This window comes from Oculina patagonica, chromosome 7, assembly GCF_052425735.1.
Source record: "Oculina patagonica isolate OP01 chromosome 7, crgOcupat, whole genome shotgun sequence".
NCBI lineage: Eukaryota > Metazoa > Cnidaria > Anthozoa > Scleractinia > Oculinidae > Oculina > Oculina patagonica.
Window position 1 is genome coordinate 31,379,810 of NC_135764.1, and position 27,714 is coordinate 31,407,523.

Below are 27,714 nucleotides of genomic sequence, written 5' to 3' on the forward strand. Positions count from 1 at the left end.
ATCTCTGTAAGAAAAAGATAATCGATCTACAGCTCAGGATTTTGTTGAATCAATCGTCAATAAAAGACAGCAACAGACGGGTTCCCCGAGGGAGCAGAGTCGATCACCGCAAGTGGAAACATGGCAGCGGGTTGGAGGGACCAAATAAAGAGAGATCTCTTTCCCTTCTCCCTCCTTTTCAGACTCTGTATATGGAGGGGGAGAGGAGTGGGGAAATAAAAGGGCGTTAAATACTACTCTTCCCGGAAGACTAAGACACATCAGATTTTTAACTTGGTTATTGTGACTTTTTTTATACTCTTTCAGTTAACATATCATGAGTATGCTACATGTCCGTCTGCATGTCTTCTCTTCGCAAACTTATCTACGCAAACGAAGTTTTTGTAACACAGTTGCAGAAATTAAACGTATACCTACATATGCATAACTGTATAACTGTCTACACACAGTGCTTTGCTAAATGTTTTAATACTTGACAACGTATTCTATTGACGTTAAAAAGCCGCTATTTAATGTGATAAGCTTCTACTTTAAACTTAAAAATTTACTGTAAGCGTAACTAAGCAAGCCGCCATTTATTGTGATAAAATCACACTAAGACCACGCATGAAAAAACTCTCTTCTCTTGATTAAAGTTTCACACTTAAAATATGAACTTCTAGATATTAAAATCACTCCTACTCTTGGGCACTCTCGCTACTTTATAATGTTTTAGAGACTAACGTATGGGTAGCAAAAGACTTCTGATTGAATGCTGTCCAAAGACGGTTTAATCTAGTTTCCACGCTCTCGAATAGTAGCAAACAAGCGACAAAAAAAAATCCAGCTTAGCGAACGTTAAAACAAGTCTCTCTTCCGCGCGCTCAATTTTTGTCCTGCTCGACAGTCGTCCGAGGTTTGATCTAAAAAATTCCATACTGATGACGTCACTCTACAGAGATCCGTGTGGTGTTGTTCGGTTTTACTCGCCCGCGAGTAGTAACCAATCAGAGACACTTACTGGATCCAAGAATAGCTACGTCATCGGTATAAAAAAAATTTTCAGGTTGAAACTCAGACGTTGGAAGGGACGCCTGTTCACTTACGTTATTTTAGCCCGAACAGATTGAATTGAAAAGTCCCTACAGTTCTTTATATCTATCATGATATTTGGCCGTCTTAATAGTAAATGATGTCTAAAAGCTATACGCTTGGGACTACAAAACCTGCTACTGTCCCTCTCTCCTCCGCAAAGGCTCCTTTAGTGGAGGGGGAAAGGCGGAACCCCCCCCCCCCCCCCGCGCGCGTGCTTTCGTTTTTCTCTCATCAGGCTGCGCGCGCTTACTTTTCACCTCTCCCCATTTCCCAGCCCGTACGAAAAATAAAAGAGGCCTCTGCGGAGGAGAGAGCTACTGAACTGGCTCGAAACGTTTTGGATTTCATGTCTGTAAACGCTAATACATATATTATTTTTAATATGCAACTATCTCTTATGATGCAGTTCGCAATATATCTCTTGCGACAGCCATGTTTATTTGATAGACAAACTCACGAGACCGCGGGGTGTAAAGCGCCTGCAATCTATACCAAATAAGGTGATTCCTACCGCAGGTACACGTGGCAATCACGTGGTGTCACTCTGCTGCTGCTGTTATCGTGATCATTCATCGTTGCCTCAGCCAATGGCAAAACCGCAAAACAATGCAACAAACACTTCTTTCTTGAATTGAAAAAATAAGCTAATTTTCACAGGCTTGCGTGTGGCTTTTCTACTTTGTGTGGGTCTGCCTCGACTGTTACTCCACTGAAGAAACCCGATGAGTACCGTAAGCTCTTCTTCCGTTGTACGATCGATTCCCGGTCGGATTTTCCGAACTCTTCTTCGAGTCGTCGGCGAGAACGACGTGACTTGCGGCGCGAGGAGTCTAGGGAAGCGTCCTGAGATGCGTTTATGGAGTGGTCTTCTTCGAATGGTGATTTGTTCTACAACAGGAAAAGGAAAGATGTCATTCGCTACCCTTATGACTTAAATTTTCGCGTAGAGTTTTCTTTATTTTCGCTTGAAAGTTTACCATAGCATAAAAAGGGTTGCGGGAGTGGTAATGACAGCCAACAAAGCGAGTTGCTTTTGTTCTGACACGTGCTACTGACAAAAAACGCTGTTTGTTTTTTTTTTAGACTGGAGGAAACTTTGTACTTTCTCAGTTTTGTTCGTGGCTCATGGAATATGGCGAAAATTTTTCCCGCCAATTTTGCCCAATTTTCTCGCGATTTCCAAATTCGGCAAAAATAAAGGGCATTGGAGTATTGATGCAAGGCATATCGTCCATATTTGAGCAAACGAACTAACTCGTCCGATCATGGGACAAATTAGTGTTTTAGTGCGTGATTGCATTACCTTAAACTCGTGAGGCCTGGGGCGTTCTCTACTGTTGTACGGGGGTGGCGAATCTGCTTGATGGTACCCAGAATTCATAAGTGGCTCTCTCTCAGGAATCTGCTGTAACTTAGAGTGACTCGATAACAACGTGTCCACACTCTTGCGCATGCTTGACTTTGAATTCCTTCGATCTCCGATAGCCAAATCGGGTTCTTCGGCTCCATCCGGACGCCGATCGCTGGCAGATTCGGAAGGAACCGACGAATAGTAAGATGAACTGCCCGCTCTCTGCTGAGGAAACGTGTGCAAGTGAATAACTTCACCCAAGGGGGTGTCTGGGATTGGCTGTCCTTCGATGTTCCTGTGATCGAAAAAAAGGAAAAAATTTTCTAAATGTGCTTTTGAAGACTAAACATACAGCGAGCGACCTTGATGAAGACCAGCAAAGTCAATTGACAACGCATTTCGTCGACGTCAGATCCAGATTAGCCTTAACATCCAGCCGCGATCCCGGGCCCTCTCTCTTCCCTGTTTTACCAGCTCTTAATTCTTTTTACAAGATAACTGCTGCCGTCAGTACGCTCTCGAGTATGCTTTCTGGTTAATAAAACAATCTGCTTGCAAGCTTCTTGTGTGTATGTTGTGGTTCAATTTTACTCTTGGTACAATCTGGTATTTTCTTTGTTTTTAGTCATAATCATATATTACCATACACCAGAACAAAAGATAATACCAAATTGTATCAAGGGTAAATTGAACCACGACACACATAAATTGTAAACAATAAACAAAAAAATGGTGTTTAAGGCAGCAACCAAGAGAAAATAAGGGTAGCAGATTTACTAGTGTGAGGTGGTATAACGGTACCCCGCGATTTTAAGAATGGTTAGTTTGCCTGTCCTTACCTTTTCACCGCGCTATCTAAAGGGGCCGGAGTGTCCATAATGGGAGGCGGATATTCGGGTTCATCTTCAAACACCCCTGTCGTGGATCCTATCCGGGACAGTCTCTTGGATGAGCCTCGAAGATCAGTATTGGACTCTTTGATAGATGGCCTCGTCACCCTGTATTTCCCGTCAACTGCGTCCGCTCCGTAATACTGGAAATTAAAAAAAAAAAAAGCCATGAAATAAGTGAGGCCTTGTAGGTTTCTCTCGGTAGGCCTAGGTGCGTATAAAGAATAATAGGATCGATTTTTCAAAATTTTGTTCTGTGAGCTTTTCAGCCTTAGTTTTGAGATAACATGTGTATTATATTGACTTACTGGTTTTCAAAGTAATGCAACCAGGAACTGAATTCCATTTTTGAATAACGGATTGCAGTTTTAGCTGTCACTTTGGTAACTGACCATGATTGACAGATGTCGACATTTCAAATTCTTGTGATGTTCAGTAAAGCCAAGTTAAATGTCGCATTGATAAAGTGCTGCGGAGATTCGAGAAGAGATTGGAAAATAGTGCATATCGTGCAATGCTGCGTGACAAAAGCATTGCGTGATAGAGAAGTACCGTTGTGTGAAAACTCGAATAACTTTTCGCAGTAGACAGCTAAATAAAAGTCAAAATGTTTCATACCTGAACTGTATCGGTGGTGCTGTAATAATTCCGTTTTTCCTTGTGCTGCATTTTCTTGATTTGATAATGGAACGTAAAGTTCTTGATCTGAAATACACACAGAAATTTATAATACTTTCAACCAGAATTGCATGTATTAACAGAATATTAAACAAACTCTACGACATGAAGTGGTAGCAGTTAAAACACAAACACATTGAAAGTGTCCAGTTAGGAGTCGATTGTCACAATTCCGATCCAAAGAGGATTTTCTAGCGTGACAGAATCAAATAACACAGTGTGACCACGCGTAACAGCCAACCTCGTTCCCAGGATCTCTTTTCTTCCCGGGAACGAGGTTGTATAAAAGCGTGAGTTATTGCGAAAAACTAAAAGAATAAGAACAGAAGAAACAGAGTCGACTTACAGTCTGATCCAAAAGGCAGTACACAAGCAACAAAATTCCCTGAAAGAGGACAAGGAAGAAGTTAACAAAGAGTCGAAATTATCAAATGTCTTGATTACTAATCAGTGATAAGTCACGAAATCCTCACCTGTAAGGCACAGGCGCCTGCGAACACGTACTGCCACATGTTGTTGTCGTGATGTCTGACGTAAATGGCTGCTACAACCCAGGTCCCGGCGATTGCAACGATGAGAATAAATAAGAACAGCACCGAGAGACTGGGGAGAGAAATACATTTGATTACAAACACCGTACCATTTATGATTTTTTAGATAGCGTTGTTCCCTTACCAATCTAGCAATCTGCAAAGGTCAGTTAAAATCGCATTTCGACACGGTTGTGTTAGCTTCCACTATCGCTAGCGCTCCGCCAATCAAAAGCCATGTTTGTCTTACAAGACAAAGTGGCCACATGGTTCGTGCAGTTGTTGGTTTATTGATTAACAGATAATTTTCGTAAACCGAGAACTATTTGATTCTTTACTCACCAGACTTTTCTTCTATCAGCAGAGTCGGGAACTCTTCCTTTCACACAGAGGATCATCACCATCAAGACGAGGCTGACCTGAAATGAAGCACGGTATGGCTTCAGCAGACAATCTAATAAGCAAGGGGGTAGGGTGGGGGTGCTTGAGTGAAATTCTGCGAAACAGCTCCACTTTTGGGAAATAGATAGGATAGGGGCAAGATTTTACAATGATTAATAAATCTGATTGTAAATGATGAAAACATCACTCACCAGAATAAATCCAGCAGCAGGACAAACATACGCCCACATTAACACATTCGAGTAATCCAGCCAACACCTGTAAACAATAACAAGTTTAATCGCACATGAGTTAATGGTACACGAGCGCTGATTGGCTGACAACTTTCAAACACAAATACCTTTCGCAAGCGTGCGGCTGCGTCTTAAAGAAATAAAAGTAGTAACAAAAGTTCGGGAGAACCCAAATTAGCTTTTGTAACATCGGTATGAGTTTTCGTTACAGAAACTTTCTTCGTAGCTATTCATATAAGTTTCGTTTTAAAGGCTCACTTCAATACAACGGTAATCTTGTGGAACAAGGTACATAAAAATAACTTACCAGTCATCGCTCCCGTAGCCATGCAGTTGAGTTACGCCAAGAGAGACTCCAACAGTAATTAGTGGGAAAACTGTAAAAAAAAAAAACCAAAGCATTTATTACATGATGGTACTCCAGAGTTTCTAAAACAAATTTCCAGAAAGTTTCTACTTTTTTTTTTTTAATTATTAAAGTGTCTGAGGTATTAAGCTTAAAAAACTAATTGTGAAAACTATAAATAAATGACAATAGAATATAAAATTTTATAATAAAAGTAGGTGAAAGATAAAAATTGCAGTTAAGAATTAAAAATTTAAAATTTAAAAATGTATATCGGCTAGCTGCATATGTCACATTTGCACTCAGTTTGTATAAGACGTGTGAGGTCTTTTCTCCCAATACTGTTTTTAAAACTCGCGACATTAGGTTTCTCTCTATCACTGTAGTCTAGTTTGTTCCATAGATAAGGCCCGAAATATCGTAAAGAATGTTTTCCATAATGTACTGTGCGAAAACGTGGAATATTAAAATCAGCGTTCCTCAGATTAAATCGTTTCGGGGCTGTATTAAATATTTCCGTTATATAAGTGGGCACAAGTCCGTGTTTTACTTTATACATTAGAATGGCAATGTTTTGTAGCCGTCTTTGGTTTTTTAGAAGAAGTTCACTGCCACCCATCAAACTAACTTTACTGAAGAAAACATTTCAGTGTTTTCTACTTACTCCAGCCAATAATGAGGAAGTACTTTAGCCGGGTATAATTCCTGTTTTTTCCTGTTGTGAGAGTCATGAAGAGTTGAAGTCCCTCGCACACTGCCCAGCAGAACATGGCGACGAAGAAATATTGAAGTAGTGCAGCAATAACGATACATACCACCTGCAATTGAATACGGAAAAGAAAATTTAGAATACAAAATCGACAATAATTTTATTTAGTGTTCGCGTATTACAGGCTGTAGCCAGCGCAGGGCATCGAAAAAAGTAAAAATTTAAGGTTTTCATTCTTGGGTTGAAAATAAAGTTATCCGATCTAAGATGAATTGCACTGTGTTTTAACCAATAAAAAGCCTTAAACATAGTCTTTACCATGCTTTGTTTTGTTAAAAGTTGGGAAAGCGCCTATTGCTTACACTTCAACCTTAATCTCCCCTACTCTTCTCTAAAAACCAGTCAGGATATAGCGTTTAGAAGTTTGAAGTAAAAAAGGTACACTCTAGTCTTACTTTCTCGTTTATTCTACTTACCCGAATTTTCGTTAATTTAAGCCCACCAAGGAAAAGAGCTATACCAGCGGCTATGGCCAAACAGAGATTAATGTGTATAATGGAACGTTCCGCACGGAGCTTGCTGTACAAAAATAAAAAAACAAAACAAAAAGGGTAAAAATCAACATTATAAAGCGCCAAGATTCTGTTCTGTTACAAATTACTTGAAACAAAAATGTCATTCTTGCAGCGAAGAACAATTTCACGGTTTTACACAAGGCATTTTTTAATCCGACACAACTGTCTTGCACAAAAAATTACCCACTGAAACAATTCCTGTAAAGCAGCATTGCGTCGCCTTACCTCGAAGAAGAATCAAGTTCTATTAGTTTAACTTGCCTTATAATGATTTGCGTCACTAGCCAATTAAAACGCAACTTTTAATTTCGCGCGTGATAACGAAATTCGTACCAGTCCTCTTCGATTGCCTTTACCGACCGAGACAAGTCGCACGAGAAATTCCAATGAAATAAGAGTTAAAAACTGACCAGTAGAGGTAGAAGTGTCGTATCAGCGCTATTAATGCGGCAAACAGCAGGACACCACAGCCAATGTAAATTATGAGGGAGAAAACGAGTTCCTGAAAAAAAGAGAAAAAAAAAAAAACAAGCAAAGGGAAAGTAAGTCAGAGTGGACAATCCTGGTATTGCAAGTAAGTTTAATGATTGACGAGTAAGAGGTTTAAGACACGTTATATCACACTATTTTATACGTGACTGTGTCTTACACAGAGGAACCTCACGGATGTTGCAACACAGGCTCGCAATCCCTGTAAAGACGACTAAGTAGCCGTAGCCCTTGCAAGCATTGCTTGCCTATAAAGCGGGCCAGTGTTGCATGGAATGGAGAAACACTTAGAAGCCTAAAAACAGTCTTAGAGAACACAAGAAAATATCTATCTGCAGAAAGTTGATTCATTTAGACTGAAAGAAATCAAGAAGAATCCTTTTTGGTACAGTCCAATTATCACGTCTAAACAAAATACTTTAAGTTTACCTTGTCATAAACAGACAGCGAGGCAAAGCTGGTCATGTGATTACACTCGCACACTGTTCCGTTACTTGCGCTGGACACCACTCGACAGCCTTCCGCTGACCAGCTACCGCCAAGTTCCTTGGACCTGAAAAAAACGTCAAATTATTACATTATGTCCATGCTTATAACATGCTACACTTCTTAAGTTCGGTAACAACGGTAAGAGAGTTGAATTCGGATCTTTCTATGGCAGCACGACGTAGCCGAAGAAATAACCGGATTCAGTACATTCAGTTACAAAGCCTGTCTCTGACTTTTCGGTTAAAGAGCCTTTTAAAGTAAGAAGAAGTCTTACGGCTAGTAATAGAAACTTACTTTTCGAAGTCCCAGTAAACGCATTTGTCAACCGCTTCTACGTCTGCTGGCTAAAAATGAAACGAAAGAAAAACCTGTTTTAGACATTTCAACAAGACACAGAGAATTTTCGTTTTTTTATTAAACGACGATAAATGCCTCGCATGCTTTATGTAGAATAGCTAGTTAAGTCTATTGTTTAACTAAATGCACCATAATGTACATCTGAGGGGGTGGGGACATACCTTCTCATTCGTCATTGTTATGGTGATAGGTGGGTCCAGTTTCCCATCGGACGGAGCGGGAGATAGAGAGCTCGACACTATTGGAGAACTGACATCAAACCTACAGAAAAAGAAAAGTCATATATGTTACTTGGAAGCCACTTATTCAAATGGTGGGATCAGGAAAAAAAGTCGAGGTTTGCGGACTTACTTCTTAATTCCCTCTCCTCTCTTAGGCATAAGTTCGCCCAAATCTTTGAACAAGAAACTCGTTACCTTGACGAGGGTGTCATCTGAAATAACAAAAAATGTATGTGTTATTAGCCAGAAACAGAAGAAAAAAAAAAAACAATGAACAACAACAAAAATGTTTAAGTTAATTTGATGGCCAAGATCATCCGCGGATTACTTCTAGACTTTCATTTCAGAGAGTTTCTTTAAAATCCATATTCAGTTCTTATGCTGTAACGCATGGTTAATTAGCAAAGTAAACCACAGTGACTGTGACAATTCGTCGACGTGGCTGCTGGGTAACTGTAAATTTTACGGTATATAAGTACCCGCTTCGCGTGCCCAACAATTGTGTGGCTTCGGCTCGGAAGATGACAACTGAGATTACCGTGTTGGCAAGTTTGAGTGTGAGTGTTCACGGAACAGTCAATTTCTAGGACCGCAAAGGACATACTTTACAGATCATGCAGGGGTGGATCTATGATTTCAAAAGGGGGGGGGGGGGTGGATGGCAGACCATTAGGGCCTAACGCTAACCCTAACCCTAACCCTAAGTGGCGGCAGACGGCGAAACGTGGCGTAACAACAACCAGACATGAGCGAGAGCTAATTTTTCTTTCTTTATTTATTTTCTATTTCAAATAAAGTGACATTTCGAATTTTTTTTTACTAAAAAAAAATGGGGGGTGAATATCCACCCTATCCACCCCCCCCCCCCCTGTATCCGCCCCTGAGATGGCACTTGTTGAAAACTGCAGCCAAAAATTTTCAAATTTGTCGTTCAGAATCTGTCTCTACCATCTGCGGTGATTAAAGTAAATTGTGCATCTTAAGAAGAACGCCTCACCTTTATATTTTCCAAACAGTTCTTGAGGCAAACGTATCTGCGCTGAGCTATCACTGCCTTGTTTTGTGTTGTCAGGATACTCGACATCACGTGAAAATTTCTTCGCTTCTTTTACCATCACTTTCATTTCTAAAACCAACAAAAAGACAGTAAGACAGAAAAAATGAAGCACTCAAGGAATCGAATGCCTTTTTTTCCGGAGAATTTCCTGTGCGTAAACGTGAAGGAAAAATCTACCAGTTTGCACGAACCATAAATTCGGAACCATTTTTTTTTATTTTGCTGACTCTATGATGCTAAAGGAAACGTAAGTTTATTTATTTAGGTCTTCAGACTGTTAATGGAATGCCCATTAGGTCCAACAGTGATTCACCTAGTCAGAGTGTGTCGTACTTACCGATATTGTCCATTTTTATATCAACAGTGGCATTGTTATTGTTCGAAGATCCTTGCTTCTCCAAGTCAGTGGCTAGCTCCATGGCAAACTTGTCCAATAACGACATCACTTCAGTAACGCCTTTGGAGTCCTAGAGAATAACACGAAAATGTATAAAGTCCATATACAGTTATTTGTACACTTATACGGTAAAAATATATTTAAACTAATACATGATAGCATTGTAGGTACACCAAGTGTAGGTAAAGGTAGGTAAAGTCTGCGTTCAAGCCTATTGGCACATCAGATAGGAACTTATCTTGGTTCCCGTAGCATGAAGCAACTAGGAGTATTACTAGTCCTCCCTGGATGGGATGCTAGTCCATAGTAGGGTTACCCCCCCCCCCCAGCATTAAATTCGCCAGTACCCATTTGTACACCTGCGATGTACTGTAAGAGTAAAGTGTCTTGCACAAGAACTCAACACAGTGACCCCGGGTAGAGCTCGAACCCGGACCGCTCGATCCAGTGTTCAGCGCGCTAACCATTAGGCCACTGCGCCTCCCAATATAACGCTGTATTAAAATTTCTACTAAGCAAGTTTAAGTACCTTTTGTATTTCACTCCACTGGTCTTTGTTGTTCTTATCCAAAATGTTACTAGATATTTGTATGGTTTGCTGCAAAAAAAAAATGTTTTTAGTACAGTAACAACATGATTTAATAAGAAAAAAATTATGAAACAAAAGCAACCTGAACTCACGTGTAGGTTCAAGTTTCTAACGTGAAACAAAATAGCGCTTTCAACTTCTTTAGCTTTCGATACTACACTGAGTTTAGAAGAGGTGCACCCCAAGTTAAGGCCCGGGGCCAGGGGGGGGGGGTACTCAGGTATGTTTTCGGTGCGTATGTGCCGCCCGGGTCTCCGAAATAGCACCCCGTTTTGAAAAGAATTTACATCGAAAATGATACCCCGTTCTAGAAACAGGTATATTTTTAACACCCCGTTTTGGCTGCTGATAACTTTAAACTTTTGTGTGTTAGAAATATCATGCCCCGTTCAAGGAATCGTGTCTAAAACTGATACCCCGTTCTAGATCCGGAGCCCAAAAACACGACCCCATTGGGCGGCATATAGCCGTATAGGTATTTTGGGAGAGTACCCTCCCCCCCCCCCGGGAGTTAAGACTTTATAACAAGCTGATGACCAAGAAACGAGAGCTGCAAAAATCAAGCCTACCTAATTTACTGTACATTAACATGCTTTCTAAATCAAGGATTTCTACATAATAAACAAAACGGCTACATCTTATTCAAACTAACGTAACACCAAAAGGAAAACGCGTACCCTACCTTAGCAGTGGACATTCTTTGTTTGGAATTCATATTTGACACAGCGGTGTTCATTGCCTTGGTAATCAAGAGCAGATCACCCGGGAGAAGCTGTTCCGAGTCATCGGAGGCCTGGGCCGAGGAGTTGAGTACTACATCCAACAGTTCTTCAGGGGTAATACTGTTCTGTTCATATTGCTTGAGCTGTTTAAGGCAAGAACACGTATCTTCATAAAGTTTCATCTAAAACATGTTGTCGTTTCTCTTATGTACATGCATGTCTCTCACGCTGGTACTTTTCACATGACACGATCTCTTTAAACAACCAAGACTTTTTGCTTACTTTTTCGTCAACAACATTCATCTTGTCTGAGTACTTCCATGCTTTGCCATCAGGTCCAGTCACAATGCGTTTTTTCTTCTCTGAAAATTCAACAGTTTAAAATTCAGCAAATAATTTACATCTCAATGAGTCAAAAAGGGCGAAAGTTAATTCCATTAAAAAATTAAGGAAAAGTTTCTTAGGGAAGAAGACATTCAAATCAACGTCTTTGTAATCATAGATATGGTGTGACTTATGCCTATTTTTAGGAAGGACTGTATGTAAGCTTTACCTTTACATTCTGTTATGCCATCTCCTTCAAATCCCTCTTTACATCTACATGTGTATGAGCCCTCAGTATTGATGCAGTCAGCAGTCTTGTGGCAGGGAGATCCCTCTTCGCATTCATTCTTATCTAATCAAAAACATTTCTATAAATAATCTTACATTGTATAAACGTAAACTATAAACATGTACATTCTTGTGTAAATATCTAATAAGAAATACATTGCCTCAACTGATGTGAAAACAAGCTAAAAAGTGGCAGTGTTTTATATTTTATTTCTCTCAAGGAAACGTAAAGACGGGAGAAACGAAAACCAAATGTGCTGAGAAAAGTGTATTTTGATGCGTAATTATACAGTCTTCAGAGTCTTAACCAAACTTTCCAGAAAGGCCAAACACGGACTACCTGTAAGTAAAGCAACTTAAAAACTTGTTGCTAAAAAAACGCTATCAAAAGTAGATTTAACTGACCCAGCTCTCAAATGGAGGATTTAGTATATAATACAAATATGGCCCTGTCCAGAAATTCAGCAGCAATTCTCCAGTGCAAAAGCATTCTTAACTCTGTTACCAACTGATGGTCTTGTGAAAAAAGTTCCTGATTTGTCATAATGATTCGGTTTTGACTGAAAATGTCACAGTGTCATGAACTTTTCGAAATGCAAAATTTAAGCTAGGAAGGGTAACTGTTATCACGTACCTTGACAAGTAGGATTTGGTGCGCTCCACTGAGTGTCTTTACCACATGTGACGCTCGAAACACTTGAATCTGTAAGCTGGTAGCCTGCGGCACAGTTTAGCCACACAGTCGCACCAATGTTGTAACTTAGCTTTTCTGGTGTCCATTTTCCATTTCCTTGTTGCTCTGGCGGCAAACAAACAGCTAAAACAAGCGAAAAATGTTTAGAAAGATACCTTAACAAAACAATGTATAAAATCTGTCGCAACAAGAGCGCTGGAGCTCAATCCGAAATCTTTGAATACAATATTAGAAAATTGATTGTATTCGATACTCAAAGCTGACAATGCCTTTCTTGTTGAAAATGGCTCTAAACATATTTTCGTTAGGTTTAATTTCCCAATGGTGTTTTGAATTAAACATTGCCCATTTGTGGAGAGGGCATTGTGAGAGTTAGTGTCTTCACTCCTGCAATGGAACGCATAATAAATTAGGGAAATTGTCGGGTTTCAAACCTCCTCATAGTCATCTCTAAATCTTTCCTATACTAGGTCTACTAGTACTACACCTGCCAACTTCTTACGAGACAAAGGCGCGAGATTTTTTTTCCTGGAAGTGTCAGGATTTTCGAGGAATGACCTGACCATATCCGAAGACGTCCGAAGATTTACAAGGACATACTGAAGATTCCCGAAGACTCTCCGAACATTTCCAGGTCCAGTCCAAGTTGTGTTTTATCAAACAGAACCTAGTGCCAGGAGTAGTCGCTTGTAGAATTCGGGGTAAATTGAGAGAGTTGGCAGGTACATACAGTGCTACTTTTCTACTTTTACTAATGCAATTTTATTAGACCGCGCTGTATTCTCTCAAGAAAGATAACAATAACAGTAAGCTAAATCATACCAATGCAGGTGAATCCGTCGCCAGCATATCCCCTGATACACACACATCTGTATGAGCCCACAGTGTTTTCGCAGCGGGCTTTTTCGTGACAGCTTCGAAGCTTGGTTTCATTTTGTCGGTTTGGAAGCGATGCAAGGATGGCACATTCGTTGATATCTGAACAGAAAGAAAACTTAACTTAATCACAATATAGAGCCCGTTTCACTTGAGTGTCGGAAGTAATCTGTGTTTAATTTGGTTTTGCATGACTGCGCTTTGTGATTGGTTTAAAAAACGCAATTTTTTTTCGACCAATCAGAAGTAAAACCAAAATTCCACACGTTACTAGTCTCCCTCGCAGCCGTTTTTAGTGTCGTCACGCAACGCTCCTCCCCACGACACTAAAAACGGCTGCGAGGGAGACTAACACGTTACGCGCTCACACGTTTTCCCGCGCTTTGCACCGGCGACGCGTTTTTGCTGCGAGTTTTGATTGGTTTACTAGATTGTCTGTGTCCTTTGTGATTGGCCAGAGAGATTACTTTCGTTTCAGTTTTACGACACTCAATTGAAAACCAATCTTCTGTGCTTAGGGGATTGTTTTAAAAAAACCTGCTCTTTTCCCGACCTGTCAAAAGTAAAACCAAAACCAATCGTGACTCGCTCATACACGTTTTCCCGCGCTTTGTGCCGGCGACATGTATTTGCTTCCAGTTCTGATTGATTCACTGGATTGTCTTTTTTGATTGGCCAGTTTTTGGTTTTACGACACTCAATTGAAAATCGGTCTAAACAAAATAATTTACTGAACGAAAATGCAAAATGCAGCTACAGTAAATGTTATTGTTTCGATCCTAGAGTTCAAGATAAGACAGCAGTGAATCATCGTTAATTTCCAGCGCTTAACGTTGGTTTCTGCTAGTCTACCTACGGTTATTCCCTGGGATTTTAATTGTCATGCTGGCTGTCACAGACTCACAGTGTAGAAGCAAATGCAAAAGATTACATACCAGCACACACGGGAAAGCTCTTATCCCAATTTCCATCACCCTGACAGGAAAGATTTCCATCCTGTTTCGTCCCGAACCCTGATTTACAGTTGAAGATAACTTTCTCTCCAGCTGCGAAGAACTTGTGATTTGGTTGGTGGACTGCATTTGGCTGAGGATCGATTCTACAGGCGGCTGAAATGCAATCAAAAAAGAACTTTCAAAAATTAGGACAAGTCATAAAATTCACAATCAGACCAAGACACTTCTACTCCTTTAGTAACGTCAACGGATTATTTCGGTGAATATCTGTTCAGAAGGCTTGTAACCTCCGTCAGATTTTCTTTAGTGAAATGTTGTCTCTACCTTTCGTGATATGGGAAATATATAATGCGTTTTGTTTTCGGAGAGGTAAAAATTTCGCTTTGAGTACAGGAAAGAGGCTAGCTACGATTTTAGGAAAGGCAACAACAGCTCACAAATTCAGGAAATGCACAAAATATCCAAAACTTGAAACTGACCTTTCCCTAAAATGACTCACCAGATTAAAAGTTATAGCGCAGCCTAAAAACTAATCCACAGAACTTAAAAACAGCGTTAAATGGGCTAAAACGGCGTTTTAAGCGGCATTTGGGAGAAAAACATGACTCAGTTTGGTAAAGCCGAAAAATGAACTCACTGTAAACACTTATAGTAATTTCTGTTGTGATGGTCTTCAGACTGCTGGTTGCTGAGCATGTGTACCGTCCTTCATTAGCTTTTTGAATGTTCCTTAGCAACAAGCTGCCATTCTTTAGCTGCTCTTTTGGTGGTTGGGCTGAACCAATCTTGGCCCAGCTGATTGTGGGCAGAGGGTCCCCATCTGCTTGACAGTTGTACACAGGAGAGCTACCAGATGGCTCGGCAGCACTGCGAGGCAGGATTGTAAAGCTTGGAGGAACTGTGTGCAAAAAATTATTTCATGTCAGTGAGATGGCCAAAAATATATTTCGTTCAGTGCAAATTTTATTTTTAACATTGATGTATAATTTTAACGAAAGTTAAATGGTGTTACCTAGCATCATAAGTCTGCGTCGAGCCAAGTGGCCCATAATCCCTAGTTTCTGTAGCATTAAGTGACTAGGAATATTTCTACTCCCCCCGGATGGGATGCTAGTCCAATGCAGGGTTATCCCCCAGCATTATTTACGTCTGTACCCATTTATATACCTGGGTAGAGAGACGCACTTTGTGAGTTAAGTGACTTCTCCAAGAACACAACACAGTTCCCCGGCCAGGGCTCGTACCCAGACCGCTCGATCCGTAGTCCAGCGCGCTAACCATTAGGCCATTGCGCCTCCCAACAACCAAAGCCGACTAAAAATACATTTTGTATTAAAGTTGTTAAGTTTCTCTTTAAAAATATGTTACCCAGAACTCGCAGAAAAGCTGAAACATTGTTATATCCTATGGGGTTTTCAGCACGGCAGTGGTAAAATGCCTCGTCCTTTTTCTGTACTCTGCGTATTTCCAAAGAGCCATTGGGGAAAATGTTGAATCGCTTGTCCAGCTTCAATATGGAAGTCAAAGACGAAGATCCTTTTAAACGCTGGAACCAAAAATACTTAATTCCGAGATCACTTGTAGCTTTGCAGTCAAACATCACCGTCTTGTTCACTGAAGTTATCAAGTTGCTTGGATTTTTGACGAAACGAGGTGGCTCTGCAAGAGAAAGAAACATAAAAAAAATGATTTTCAGTAAATTACACAAGCATACTCAGAGAAAAAGAAATTCCGAGTGCTCCCAAGAGTCGAACTATGATCTTCAGATTATTACTTCGGACGCTCTACCACTGAGTTATAGGAGACTCATAGTGGCTACTAGACCATCAAAATAGGTTCATGTGACAAACATCCTGCATACTGCCAGGCCCGTATCCAGACTTTTCTAATAACCAAGGCAATTGCGAAGCGCCAAAAGCACGAGCCGCTAGGGAGTCAAATTTCGAAATCTAGAAGTCCAGAAATGCCATTTTTAGGCAATATCAGAAAAAGAAACGCTTCTTTCATATTCACTTACTAGGTAAGCATAGCCTCTTGCAGGGACATTAAAAAAAAATAAATTCAAGACAGGAACATTAACAAAACTTAAATTCAAAATCTTTTACCAGAAATTCAAGTTCGCCTGTTATAAGCTACGGCCCCGGCGGGCCCAGTTGTTCAAAGGGTGGATAACACTATCCATCGGATAAATCGCTATCCAGTAGATAGCGAAGTATGTTTTGTTACTACTTATCCGCTGGATAGCGATTAATCCTGTGGATAGCGTTATCCACCCTTTGAACAACCTTGACTGCTAAGATTTGAACGTCGATGATGCTTTTGCGTTGATAATGATGGCCTGAACACCAAAGAGATGAACACGAACGCCACCTCAATAATGCATATCCACTCCGGCTTACAAATATTCTTACCTCCTACTTTAACGTCGACATCTTCAAACTCGTACCCTCCGGAATTGACAGCTGTACAATAATAACTGTCCTCGTAACTTTTCTTCGCCTTCCTTACAAACAGTGATCCATTTGAAAATGGCACAAACTCCAGGTTTGGCAATTTCTCTCCATCAGGCCATGGTCGGGTCTTGCTCCAAAACAACTTCGCGCGTGGATCAGCAATAACTTTAAAGTGAACCCAGCCTGGTTTATCGAGTGTTAGGTACTGGGGACTTTTCTTCTGTAATTTGGGTTCAATTGGTTGGAGACCTGTGGAAGAAAAAATAAGAATTCTAGGTAAAAATATTTCGCGTAACGTGTGTTATCATTGTCACCGGCGTCATTATCATTATTGGATCTACGTCACGGGGTCTAAACTGTTCTTAAAGTAGTAGTAGGCAGTTAAAACCATGAGTTAAAGGAGCAATGTCAGGGTATTTTGATAAACTTTTCCGATTACTTTCAAATTAAAGAGAACCTCAAAATAATAGTTTTACAACGTAGAAAAACAGCAACGGAGAAATTAAAACCCGAAAATAACGGATAGCTTTTGTTTTTTTGGTTGGGATGGTTTCGACGGACGAAGATTAAGACGGATTGCGATCAACAAACTTGAAAAAACTTGTCATTCTTTTCAAGATGCGTTGTCCGTGACGTAGCCCTTTAAACCAGGAGAAACATTATTTTGAACATCTAAAGAAAGATATAACCTGAATTTGCGGAAATAAAACATCAAACTGCGGCTATAAATACCGATTTTTTTTTTTTGAAGACGCGCGGAAACAACTTGAAAAGTTTAAGCCTAAATTTTTCAAGTTGTAATCCATTTTCATCCTAGCCATCCGCAGCCAAAGACGCTTTTTAACACTTTTGGCGCTCTAATATAGCAATTGTTTATAAAAATGGACCATTATTTTTAGGTTTTCAACGACACAAATATAATTTTCAGTTGTTTAAAAATCGGTTAAAATTCGTGACAAATCCCCAAATACTGCCCCTTTACCTTTTGGCTGCTGGTACAGGCAACAGCTAGCCGACCCCCTCCCCCTTCAACTTAAGATAAATAAATACCACTGTTATCCCAACAAAAACGTTGTTATTAATTACCTGACTGTGTAAGCTCAAACAAATATGTAGTACTGCAACTTGACAAAATCAACTTGTTTGCGGCATCCAAGTTGACACACAATCCACTGGCTGGGTGGGTCAGCACAATGGTCCCAGTAGGATTTTTGCGCTTCGTGAACGTATCGCATGGTCCATCTCTAAGAGCAAGTTGATTTCTTGCATTTTTAAACACGCACTTGCCACTACAGCTATGAATCAAGCTTCCATCACTACGAAACGCCATCATCACACCCTCGCCCTGACAGTAGGATTGCAAAGAAAACAGTGTTCCGTCTCCAGGTTCACACGGATTTGAGCTGGTCATTGGAGTCCAGCAGTTTTTGGTTGAACTGCTCTGGATCACAACGGAGACAATATCTGTTAAGAATCAAATCAGACTTAAAAATTAGCACTTTTAACGATTCGAAACACAAAACATCACTGCATCAAAGCTCTATTACATATGCCAGCGCTTCCTTCATCCCGCTCTCCAGAGGTATGATGGCAAAATAGATCATGTCCCGGTTGTTTAAAGGACAGATAACACTATCCACATCATATTAAATCACTATCCAGTTAAATAGCATGGCTTGTTTCGTCAAAACGTTTCCACTGGATAGCAACTTATCAGGCCGATGGCTTTATCCACCCTTTAAACAATCAGGCCCTAGGTTCAAGCGCTGACCGCAGTCATCAACACACTTCATTTTTACAGTTTCTCTCTTTCCACCCAGGCATGTAATAATAGGTGTCGGTAAGTTGTTAGCCAGGGCAACTAGAGAGGTAAAATTCCGCGATGGACCTGCATTTTGTGTAAGGGAGTAGTACAGTGCTCCGTCTAATCCTCTGAAACAAGTGCGTGTTTTTTTTTCTGTCGGGCAAGCATCTTTTGATGCTCAATTGTTCCACGGGCAAGGACCTAGACCATTCGTCTGCCCACTAAATCACAAAATAAAGACCCTAAACAAGCATGCAACTTTTCTGGGCAAGTAAAATTTGAGAAATGCTTGTCCAAAGGCCAAGCTTGAATTCAGGTTTTTTTTTTTCAAGCCGTGGAAGCAACTTTATGCTACAGAAATTGCATTTAAGCATTAGCATTATTAGATCATCTGGCTTCTCCAAACATTGAAACAGACTTTAGCTTCACCCTGCTTCATATCTTTACATCTTTATATTATATTCACATAAGTCAGGGTAAGGTAACGTCTGCATACGAGCCTTGTAGCCCATCAGGCGGCTGTTTATCCCGGTTTCCGTAGCATGAAGCGACTTGGAGTATTTCTACTCCCCTGGATGGGATACTAGTCCATCGCAAGGTTAACCCAAGCAGTAAATTCGACGGTAACCATTTATACACCAGGGTGGAGAGAGTCACTATGAGAGTAAAGTTTCTTGCCCAAGAACACAACACAGTGCCCCCGGCCAGGGCTCAAACCCCGACCGCTCGATCCAGAGCCAAGCGCAATAACCATTCTGTCACCGCGCCTTCCATTATTTTCACAAAAAGAACCATTTAGTCTCAGTTACCTGTATCGCATCCATATAGTTCAGCGCGCAAGCAGATCGTGTTTGTTGGACTGCTATACAACCCTGGTTTAATTCTTACGTAACGTGCTCGAAACCGCTGGTTAAACAAGTTTTTTACTACATTGTGCTGGTCCACATTGCCATCAAATTTCTGGAAAATGAAAGAAAGAAGAAGTTAATTAATGTTTGGAGGATTGGTTGTCACTCCTTTACTTGAGTAATACTTAAAAATAATAAACGCAAACTATTTGATGTCTTTCGTTACAAACGTGGGTGAAAATGAATAAGTCCTATGAAAGAATGCAAAGCCCCTTAAGCCAAAGGGGGACGGTACTTAGTGAAGATGAACTTTTTGGCATTTTTTCTTTCAGGGGGAGAGTGAGGGTGGGTCTTTTTTGCTTAAAAAATGGACGGACACAAGTGCTCTTTTCCTAGACTTAGCGCTGAACTATTTTAAACTTATTGTGATCAAGAGGGCTGCTTCCATTAGTTTCTTCAAGCAGCACATGCCTGTTTATATCCAAATTCCTTGTAATCCTTCCAGTTGCTACCATCCCTACTGTGTTGAATGGAATATTGTGCAACCCAATTCGCCTCATCAAGCTGTCCTTGAGTGGCCACACCCGATACTGTCATCTCCTTTTTCAGATCAATCTGAAGGTACTGGGACGAGTCCGACGTTCCCGCACACCATGCCCCACCCATCGCCCCAGAGGGCCTGTTGTTCAGTCGGCCGTAAGCTGGTTTGTAACTCTTGTTTATGCCAGTTTTGTAGGATGAGGCTGTGATTTGGCTGTCTGTGATAGAACGATCCTCCATTCCTAGTGCTTGATAGCAAGCTGCCAAGATAAAATGACAATTTACAAATAGACGACTTTTTCTATAGTCTGCACTTTTAGATACCATAAAAAAGTAGAACCAAGAGCAGCAGGCGAGTGGTCTCACTGCAAAATTTTGTGCATTTTATGACGCCATTTTTATGGTCTGCTTTCGCGCATGTCCCAATTGGCACCTCAAAATTAGTTTTGGTTTATTGGAAAAGCCACGACAATTTCTTAAGTTTTCTGAAAGTTGCCTTGCTTTGCGTTACGAGCTATGTCACTCTCATGATCTATACTCTCATTCACCACAGCTCTCGACCAATGAGCGCGGGAGAATTCTCACAGTTATTGTAAAATAACAATTAAAACACTCTACATCACATCTTGTAAAATCCTATAGCTAGGATATTGTGACAGTTTTCTTACATTTAATTCCCTCCTGTGGACAATACGAGTAGTCCAGTTCCACTCCTAGATTTCCACCACGAGCCCTGCAGCCTCCACAGTACCCCCCGCACTCTGCAGACACTACTGCACGGTCCTCGTTAATATTCAGAGTGTTCTTGATGTCCACTGGTGTACCATAAGGTTCCCAATAAACTCCCTCCTAGAAAAAAAAATGATTGTATTATTGATTAGCTAGTTAATAATGGATGGTGTTAAAACTTGATAACGAATCAATTCATCAATTAATCCATCAGTTGATTGATTGATTGATTGTTTGTTTGATTGATTAAAGTACTGACTGACTGACTGACTGATTGATTGACTGATTGATTGACTGACTGACTGACTGACTGACTGACTGACTGACTGACTGACTGATTGATTGATTGATTGATTGACTGACTGACTGACTGACTGACTGATTGATTGACTGTTTTAATGTTTGATTGATTGATTAATTAATTAATTAATTGATTGATTGATTGATTGATTGATTGATTGATTGATTGATTGATTGATTGATTGATTGATTGATTGATTGATTGACCAACAGAAATTAACGGGTACCAAAAAGAAGTTGGGTTAGCTGGTGTTCTCGACAAACTCATCAGCCCCTGCCACCCCACCCACAGACTCAATTTCATCCTACTCAACAGATTTCAGAGGATCAGCTTTATATGAAGCTTCATTTTGTAATGCCTCACTGGAATTATGTAACGCTGTCGTTTAAAGCGATAGCGATACCCTTCACCAGTTAACTCAATTATCTGTCTTGAAACTTACCTTAAGGCGAAATCCAGTTCCTCTGAGATCTATTTTAAATTTTCCTTTCCGACAATTCTCTTTGCTGGCAGAATAACAATCCCCAGCTACGCCGTATTTGATCTGCTTTCCAGAGCTTGTGGTGGAGTAATGAAAATCGTCAGCTACAATACTCATGCTGTTCAGATCCAGGCGAACTTTGGAGAAGCTTGTTGATCCTGCTTCAGTGTATGTAGAGCCACCTAAATGAATAAAAACCCGTAATGTTGTTACTCGTATAGTCAGGGCTGTAGCCAGACGTTTGGCATAGACGAGGCAAGCTCTGAAACGCTATTTTCAGTATTTTTCATAAGGTATTTCTTCACAAAAATCAATCTCGTTTAACTGGCAACTGATTATTTTCTCAACTAAACGTGTTTTGTTTTTAATTTTAGGTTAAAATCTAGACGAGACAAGTGTCTTGTCTGCCTCTTGCTAGCTATGGCTAGCTATAGGTCAACGACAGGTCAACGACGAAGGGTTTCAAGTGAGAGGAGTCGTTGATCGTTGTTGCTTTAATAACTAAACATTTCCCCACGTTTTATGGCTTTCATTCATGACGACTAGCAACAAGAAAGATCGTTTTGTTTTACCCAGTAAATCGCCAAAATTATCTTCAAGGAAAGAATCGTTTTCATTTAATAGTGTAGGATCAAACTGTATAATTCTATAAGCTAGTGATAATTCAGATAATTATAATATAAATAGCGCTAGCTTGGATGGAAATCATCGAAAAATGCGAACGGGAAAGAACGGTGAGTGAAGGAAGAGAGGAGCCCAGTTAGGAAAAAAAATCGATAAGGGGGACCGGGAGAAGAGAAAATGTGGCCCAAACAATTTGTTTGCAAAATACAAACAAAAGCAATTTGTTTGCTACAGGCGAGATTTTTTTATACGTTCGCGCTCGGAGTACCAGCATTTTAAAATATTCTCATAAGTGGCTGGTTACTAATTGTAAGTTTAGTTTGTTATATATGAATGTTAGTTATATCCAAGCCAAGGTTAGAGTGATTTCACTAAACCGAAATGTTATTACACTTTTTGATACCATAGACACTATTCCATTTTTTTTTTTTGACTATACGCACTGACTAAGAAGTGTTCACGGGTGAATCACAAACAACAAAAACACAACCAACAATAAACCACGCGCCCTGGAGCGCAAGCCGTAAAATGTGTGCGTGAACGCAAATTATAAAGAAAAAAATTTTCTATATGTATATATAATAGGCGCCAAAAAGAGTAAAAATTTAAAACCTAAAATTTTACCTAGTTATGTTAATTTCTACAAAAATGACTGTTTCCCTACCGTTGACCTTAGCACAGCTATCTTTTGATGCGGACGGCTGTATGTAGTCGTGAACGTAAGCATAGTTTTCTCCCTGGCCAGAAATCAGTGTAATATACTCTTTGGGATTGTCAGTGTCCATTCCACGACAAAACAGTCGCACATGAGTGTCGCAGTTAGCACTGATTTCCATAGAATACTCTTTATCGATGTTGGATATCTGGGAGACTTTGGCCAAGGCACAGCCACCTGTTAAAAAATGAAAACAACATACTAGTTGCAACAGTATTTAGGCGCGTTACCGGAACATTGTTGACTTCTTTAGACACTTCTTTATACTTTTACACGCGGAGGGGCAGCTTTCATACTATTTCGTCGCAGATTTCACTACAGTTTTCTCTGCTAACCGGGAAACGCTTGGTAACCTATTGTTTCAAAAGACAAAATCATGCATAGGTAAGTTCGCATATACCTTGTTTCCCTTTCTTCGACGTTTACCCCTTTATTTTTAGTTTGTTAATTTTCCTGTTTTAATTTGGAGAAAGACCTCTACAAGATTGAGTTCGCCTCAGGTTTTCGTGGAGGAAGAGAGTCATGATAAACCATTTGTGCTAGTCTAGAGCTCCTTAAACTGAACCAAACTCTTGTCTTTCCTATAGAAATTTGTACCCCAAAGCGAGCGGGAGGCCCAGATTAAGCGCTAACTTTCGTTAGCGAAGCTCTGGTCTGTCCCCTCGAAGCATAGGAAATGGTTTTGAAGATCGCAGGTTATCGTCAATCCAACTTCACACATTCGTATTTTTTCAAACCTTTTTCAGACACCTCGTGTTCTGAGCTCATGCAACTATAGGACTGTTTTGCAGACTTACTTTTAACTCCTCAATTTTGACGTGACAGCAAGGCAGTGTTCATATAATTATCTAGTGAAAAAACGTCACTTACGACAGAAGTCCCATAGCTTAAGTGACGCGATGTCCTTGTCACGCAATTTATCTGGCTGGTAACAAGTTCCTGTAAACTTGGATAAGGAACGGACAGCATTGTAGACTCCATACAGTTTGCAGTCACAAGTCAACTGGTTTCCACTCAAATACCTGGGCAAAATAAGAATAGTATTTTTTTATCTTCTTATGCTTTTGAATATACACCAAAATGTAAGTAGAACACTGAGTAGAACTCGTTTAACTCTGAGCTAATTTTTGTCACAGAAACAAACATGCACAGCTGACAAAACCATCATATAATCCACTCACAGTTCTTTCAGACCAGGTGTTTTCTGGATAATGCTTGTTGGAACTGTCTTTAGACGGTTGTTACTCAAGTCTCTGCAAATAAAGAAGTTTTGTTTTAAAAACTTATCCCAACGCCGTTTGTTAGTGCAAGAGTATGATTTTTCTTTAATTTCGCTACTCATTTAGAATGCGTTGAAACCAAACGCCCGAGATTTTACAAACTTAAGAAAAGGAAACGAAAACTAATATGATCATATCAAGAAAATTTTTCTGTGAAATTCTATTATAAAAGGTGCCTGATAAACAAGTGGAGCGGAGAATTGTTTAAAGACCCAAAAGACAGTAGTCCAGTCCCTAACTCTCCTTACCCTACCCTTCCCTACCCTACCCTACCCTACCCTACCCTACCCTTCCCTACCCTACCCTACCCTACCCTACCCTACCCTACCCTACCCTTCCCTACCCAACTCTTACTACTCTACCCTATTTTACCCTACCCATCCCTACCCTACCCTACTCTACCCCACCCTATTGACTTCCTTGCCAGCCTCTCTCCGAAAATCCCTAATCGGATACCCTCTATCGGAATTTCCACTTTAATTTAATTTCTTAGGTTTCCTGTGATCTTCTGCGGTCTCGAGCTTTTCACGGTTATTTTCGTATCTAATAGTTTTAAAATCTTGTCGGTACTTATTAATCACACTTAATGAAAGGAACTCCCAAGCCCTTAATACACGGATTAGAAAATACACAAATTCTTTATTACCTTAATTATTATAATTCTCCACTATTTTCGAAAGTTTTAGATTTCACAGAATATGACAATCATATTTTAGTATTTTCTTTTTCTTTGTTTGTGTGCAATGATTACCCTAATTCTGTGGCTCAATCTCTAATTTTGTGATCTTTATATCTAGTGAATAACCGGTAAACATCTTTTACTTTCATGGCTAAAAGAATCTAATAACTTATAATTGAAATATTTTCCTTCCCTGCCCGACTTAAGTCGTTGTAGTCAAGTTTAGAAGCATATCTGCACGTCTGTGTATTTTTAAACAAAATATCTTAACAAGATTGTCATTAAAACTTGTTATAAGTTGGACCAAATCGCTCGTCACACAAATTGTCATGGTTTCTCTTATGAGCAATTCTCATTTCAACAGCTTTTTTTTCTTTTCTGAAAGAATCAAATTTCTGAAAATATAAATAGGGTAAAAAGAGCTTAAGGTCTTTTTTTCCAGTTGATTTCTTTTACGTGAGTGCTATCACGGCCCAGTTTGGACAATTGACAGTTTCATGTAATTAAATAAATATTTATTTTTGAAAACAATTGAGAAGCTGGAAAGATGCAAAAACTATTGTTTCAAAATCATGTTGTAGATTGCAACACAGTCCTCGATCTTGAAAAGAAAATCGCGTAAACTTTTATACGGAATGTATTTGTGGACTCGGCGTGACTTTGAGTGCGAGATCACTGAATATACTAACAAAACGTGGATACCGAATGTGCTAACATGAGTCACGCTATGTTTCAGATGATTGTACTATAATGCGAGCCTCAAATACTAAAACATCAAATAATGATAGCATTTTAGCAACATAACAAACAGAGAGTAGATTTCGAAGCTTAGCATACACTATAGAAGAAGTTCTCTGCAAAATAATGGCCTGAACGTTTGATATAACTGAGAAAATTAACAGTAAAGTTAAATGACGCGACGCTGTGAAATTGACTCAATTACTTTCAAATAAAACTAACATAAAACAAAAGATTATCTCTTCAATGAAATATATTTCAACCTTGAAGGCATGCGAAATTACGAGAAGCAATATGTATGACCAATACCGTCGAAAGATATCGGGTTTTGGAAAACATAGTAAATTGTGTCTGCTTATATGACAATGCAGGCATGTCTTGACTGTCTTTGCTCTCAGATTCTACAGAACTTTATTAATGCTCGCTTAGCAAGCGATGACTAGTTTAAAACTGGAGAGATGCTTAAGATCGTTGTAGTTTGTAAGTCTTGAAACCTGATTGGACGTGATTTGTGAACGTGATGTAAAAATAGTTTCCATGTTGAGGTCACAGTCGCGTTCTTGACCTCGGGAAATATTAAATAGAGAGTTTAATTACAATAGCCGCGAACGTTGAATTGATAAAAAATATTTTCCCAGTTCACTGATCACGATTAAGAACATGAATTACAACTTAGTACTTTGTAACGGCATGGGGTAGTGTAAGATGCTAACTCGATTATAGCACCTCGCGTCATCTAGCGGTAATTTAAACACCTCGATAAGCGAGTTTTAACAATTAGACGCTAGGTGCCAATGGAAATGTAAACCCTGAAAGCGCGAAAGGAAAACAAATTTACAAAATAAGTTCGTGAGCTGAAAACTTGCCAACACGTTCAGTTCAAGCGAAGATTTCGAAACTTGACAGTTTTTCTCGCTGTGTATGGAATAAGTGAAATCGACAAGCTGTTGATTTCAATGTTGATTTCAATTTACAATGTTTCAGCGTGCATGTAACTTTCATGTTACGCTAACTGGATGACAAATAAATACCACACGCTATACCGATCAAAAAATGCGGATTCCCGCTGTCGAATTTTATTTAGTTGTAAAAAATTATACTCAAAATTTCTTTCGAAATCAAAGAAACGTTGAACAACATACTCGCACAATATGCAAGTGTTCTAAACATCTCCCAATCCACGTCGCATTGTGTTCTAGAGTTTTTGTTGGCCTCTATTATTTTAAGTTCGTTTCTTGTTTTGAATCATTTCCCAGAGGGAGAGCAACAAGCGTCCATTAGTTTAAAATGCACGACATCGGCAAAAACTTAATCATCATTCGTGCATCTAAAAGATCAGCAACAGATTGACCAGAGATTACAAAACGAAGTCGTTAGTTAAATCGGTAAAATGGTGGTATATATTGTTAACTCGAACTATACTATACGAAAATATATTTGCCACTCTGTAAAGCAACATCACTAAAAGTACGAGCTCGCTTCGTCTTGGCGCGAACGGGCACCAAACAAAGATAAAATATTAAAATGAAATTGTAAATATTCGTTCCCAGCGTCTAACAATAATAAAAGTAAAATAAAAACGTGAAATATTCAAACACGGGGTACTTCACACTTACAAATGAGTAGCATCCGTTGGGATGTCAGGAGCGACTTCCAAATCGCCGAGTTTTCCTGCACAATCGACAGTCTTCTTGTAACTCGGCGACCCTGGACTTCCTTGTGCTGTACACACACAATTTGTTGGACACTGAGCAAGACTTGGCGACGGAACAACAAAGAGAAGCAACCACAACACTGGCATAAACGCCATGTTTGTTTGCCGCGATCGAAAGGGTCACTAATCGTATGCAAATGACTGCTCGGAATTCATACAAACATCCGAGAGTGTGGTATTTTTCATGAACTTTCTAAACAAAGAAGAAATCGACTGTACAGTCTGGTACAGAAATTCTTGCGGGTTGAATTCAAGAGATCTCAACTGTTATTACTGTCACTGCGAGATGAAACAGGAAATGATAACTCAAGAATTTCCTGAAAACTTCAAAATAAATAAGAGCAAAAAATGGCATTGAAAATGCGTGACTAATAGCGTGACACGACATTTCATATGTAACGCAATGTTTTGTCTTACTGTGGGCAGATTTCAATAGGGTGCTTTGCGGTTACCGCAAAAATTGCAACACCTTTAACTTTTTATTTCCTGTTCATTTTTTACGTAACTCAGTTCCCAGGGTCTTCTCGGCATTGAAATACTTAAATACCCGAGGGCGTTTTT

General features: G+C 39.7%; 1 protein-coding gene across 1 annotated transcript; it reads right to left on the reverse strand.

Moving 5' to 3' along the window:
• Nucleotides 1-265: 265 nt before the first annotated feature.
• Nucleotides 266-27,430, reverse strand: LOC144661586 (uncharacterized). Its single transcript, XM_078522387.1, has 37 exons — nt 27,056-27,430; nt 23,924-23,995; nt 23,613-23,764; nt 22,692-22,919; nt 21,365-21,585; nt 20,561-20,741; nt 19,824-20,152; nt 19,314-19,464; nt 17,787-18,164; nt 16,659-16,949; nt 15,616-15,906; nt 14,885-15,145; nt 14,227-14,400; nt 13,238-13,393; nt 12,356-12,538; nt 11,663-11,785; nt 11,392-11,471; nt 11,070-11,252; nt 10,328-10,396; nt 9,739-9,868; nt 9,342-9,470; nt 8,475-8,556; nt 8,285-8,384; nt 8,061-8,110; nt 7,707-7,830; nt 7,199-7,290; nt 6,690-6,792; nt 6,169-6,322; nt 5,466-5,535; nt 5,117-5,183; nt 4,866-4,942; nt 4,467-4,596; nt 4,340-4,378; nt 3,934-4,020; nt 3,265-3,458; nt 2,378-2,720; nt 266-1,962 (listed from the first exon to the last, which is right to left on the reverse strand). The coding sequence occupies exons 1-37, from the start codon at nt 27,247-27,249 to the stop codon at nt 1,726-1,728; spliced, it is 5,925 nt and encodes a 1,974-aa protein (XP_078378513.1). The 5' UTR covers nt 27,250-27,430; the 3' UTR covers nt 266-1,725.
• Between the last annotated feature and the right edge of the window lie 284 nt (nt 27,431-27,714).

Excerpts from the sequence above, each read along its gene's own strand:
- LOC144661586 (XM_078522387.1), bottom strand. The coding sequence starts at position 27,249 with ATGGCGTTTATGCCAGTGTTGTGGTTGCTTCTCTTTGTTGTTCCGTCG. Across the intron at positions 22,920-23,612 it reads TAAGCTATGGGACTTCTGTC|GTGGCTGTGCCTTGGCCAAA; the intron begins GTAAGTGACGTT and ends ATTTTTTAACAG. Across the intron at positions 13,394-14,226 it reads GAGCTTTCCCGTGTGTGCTG|ATATCAACGAATGTGCCATC; the intron begins GTATGTAATCTT and ends CTTTCTGTTCAG.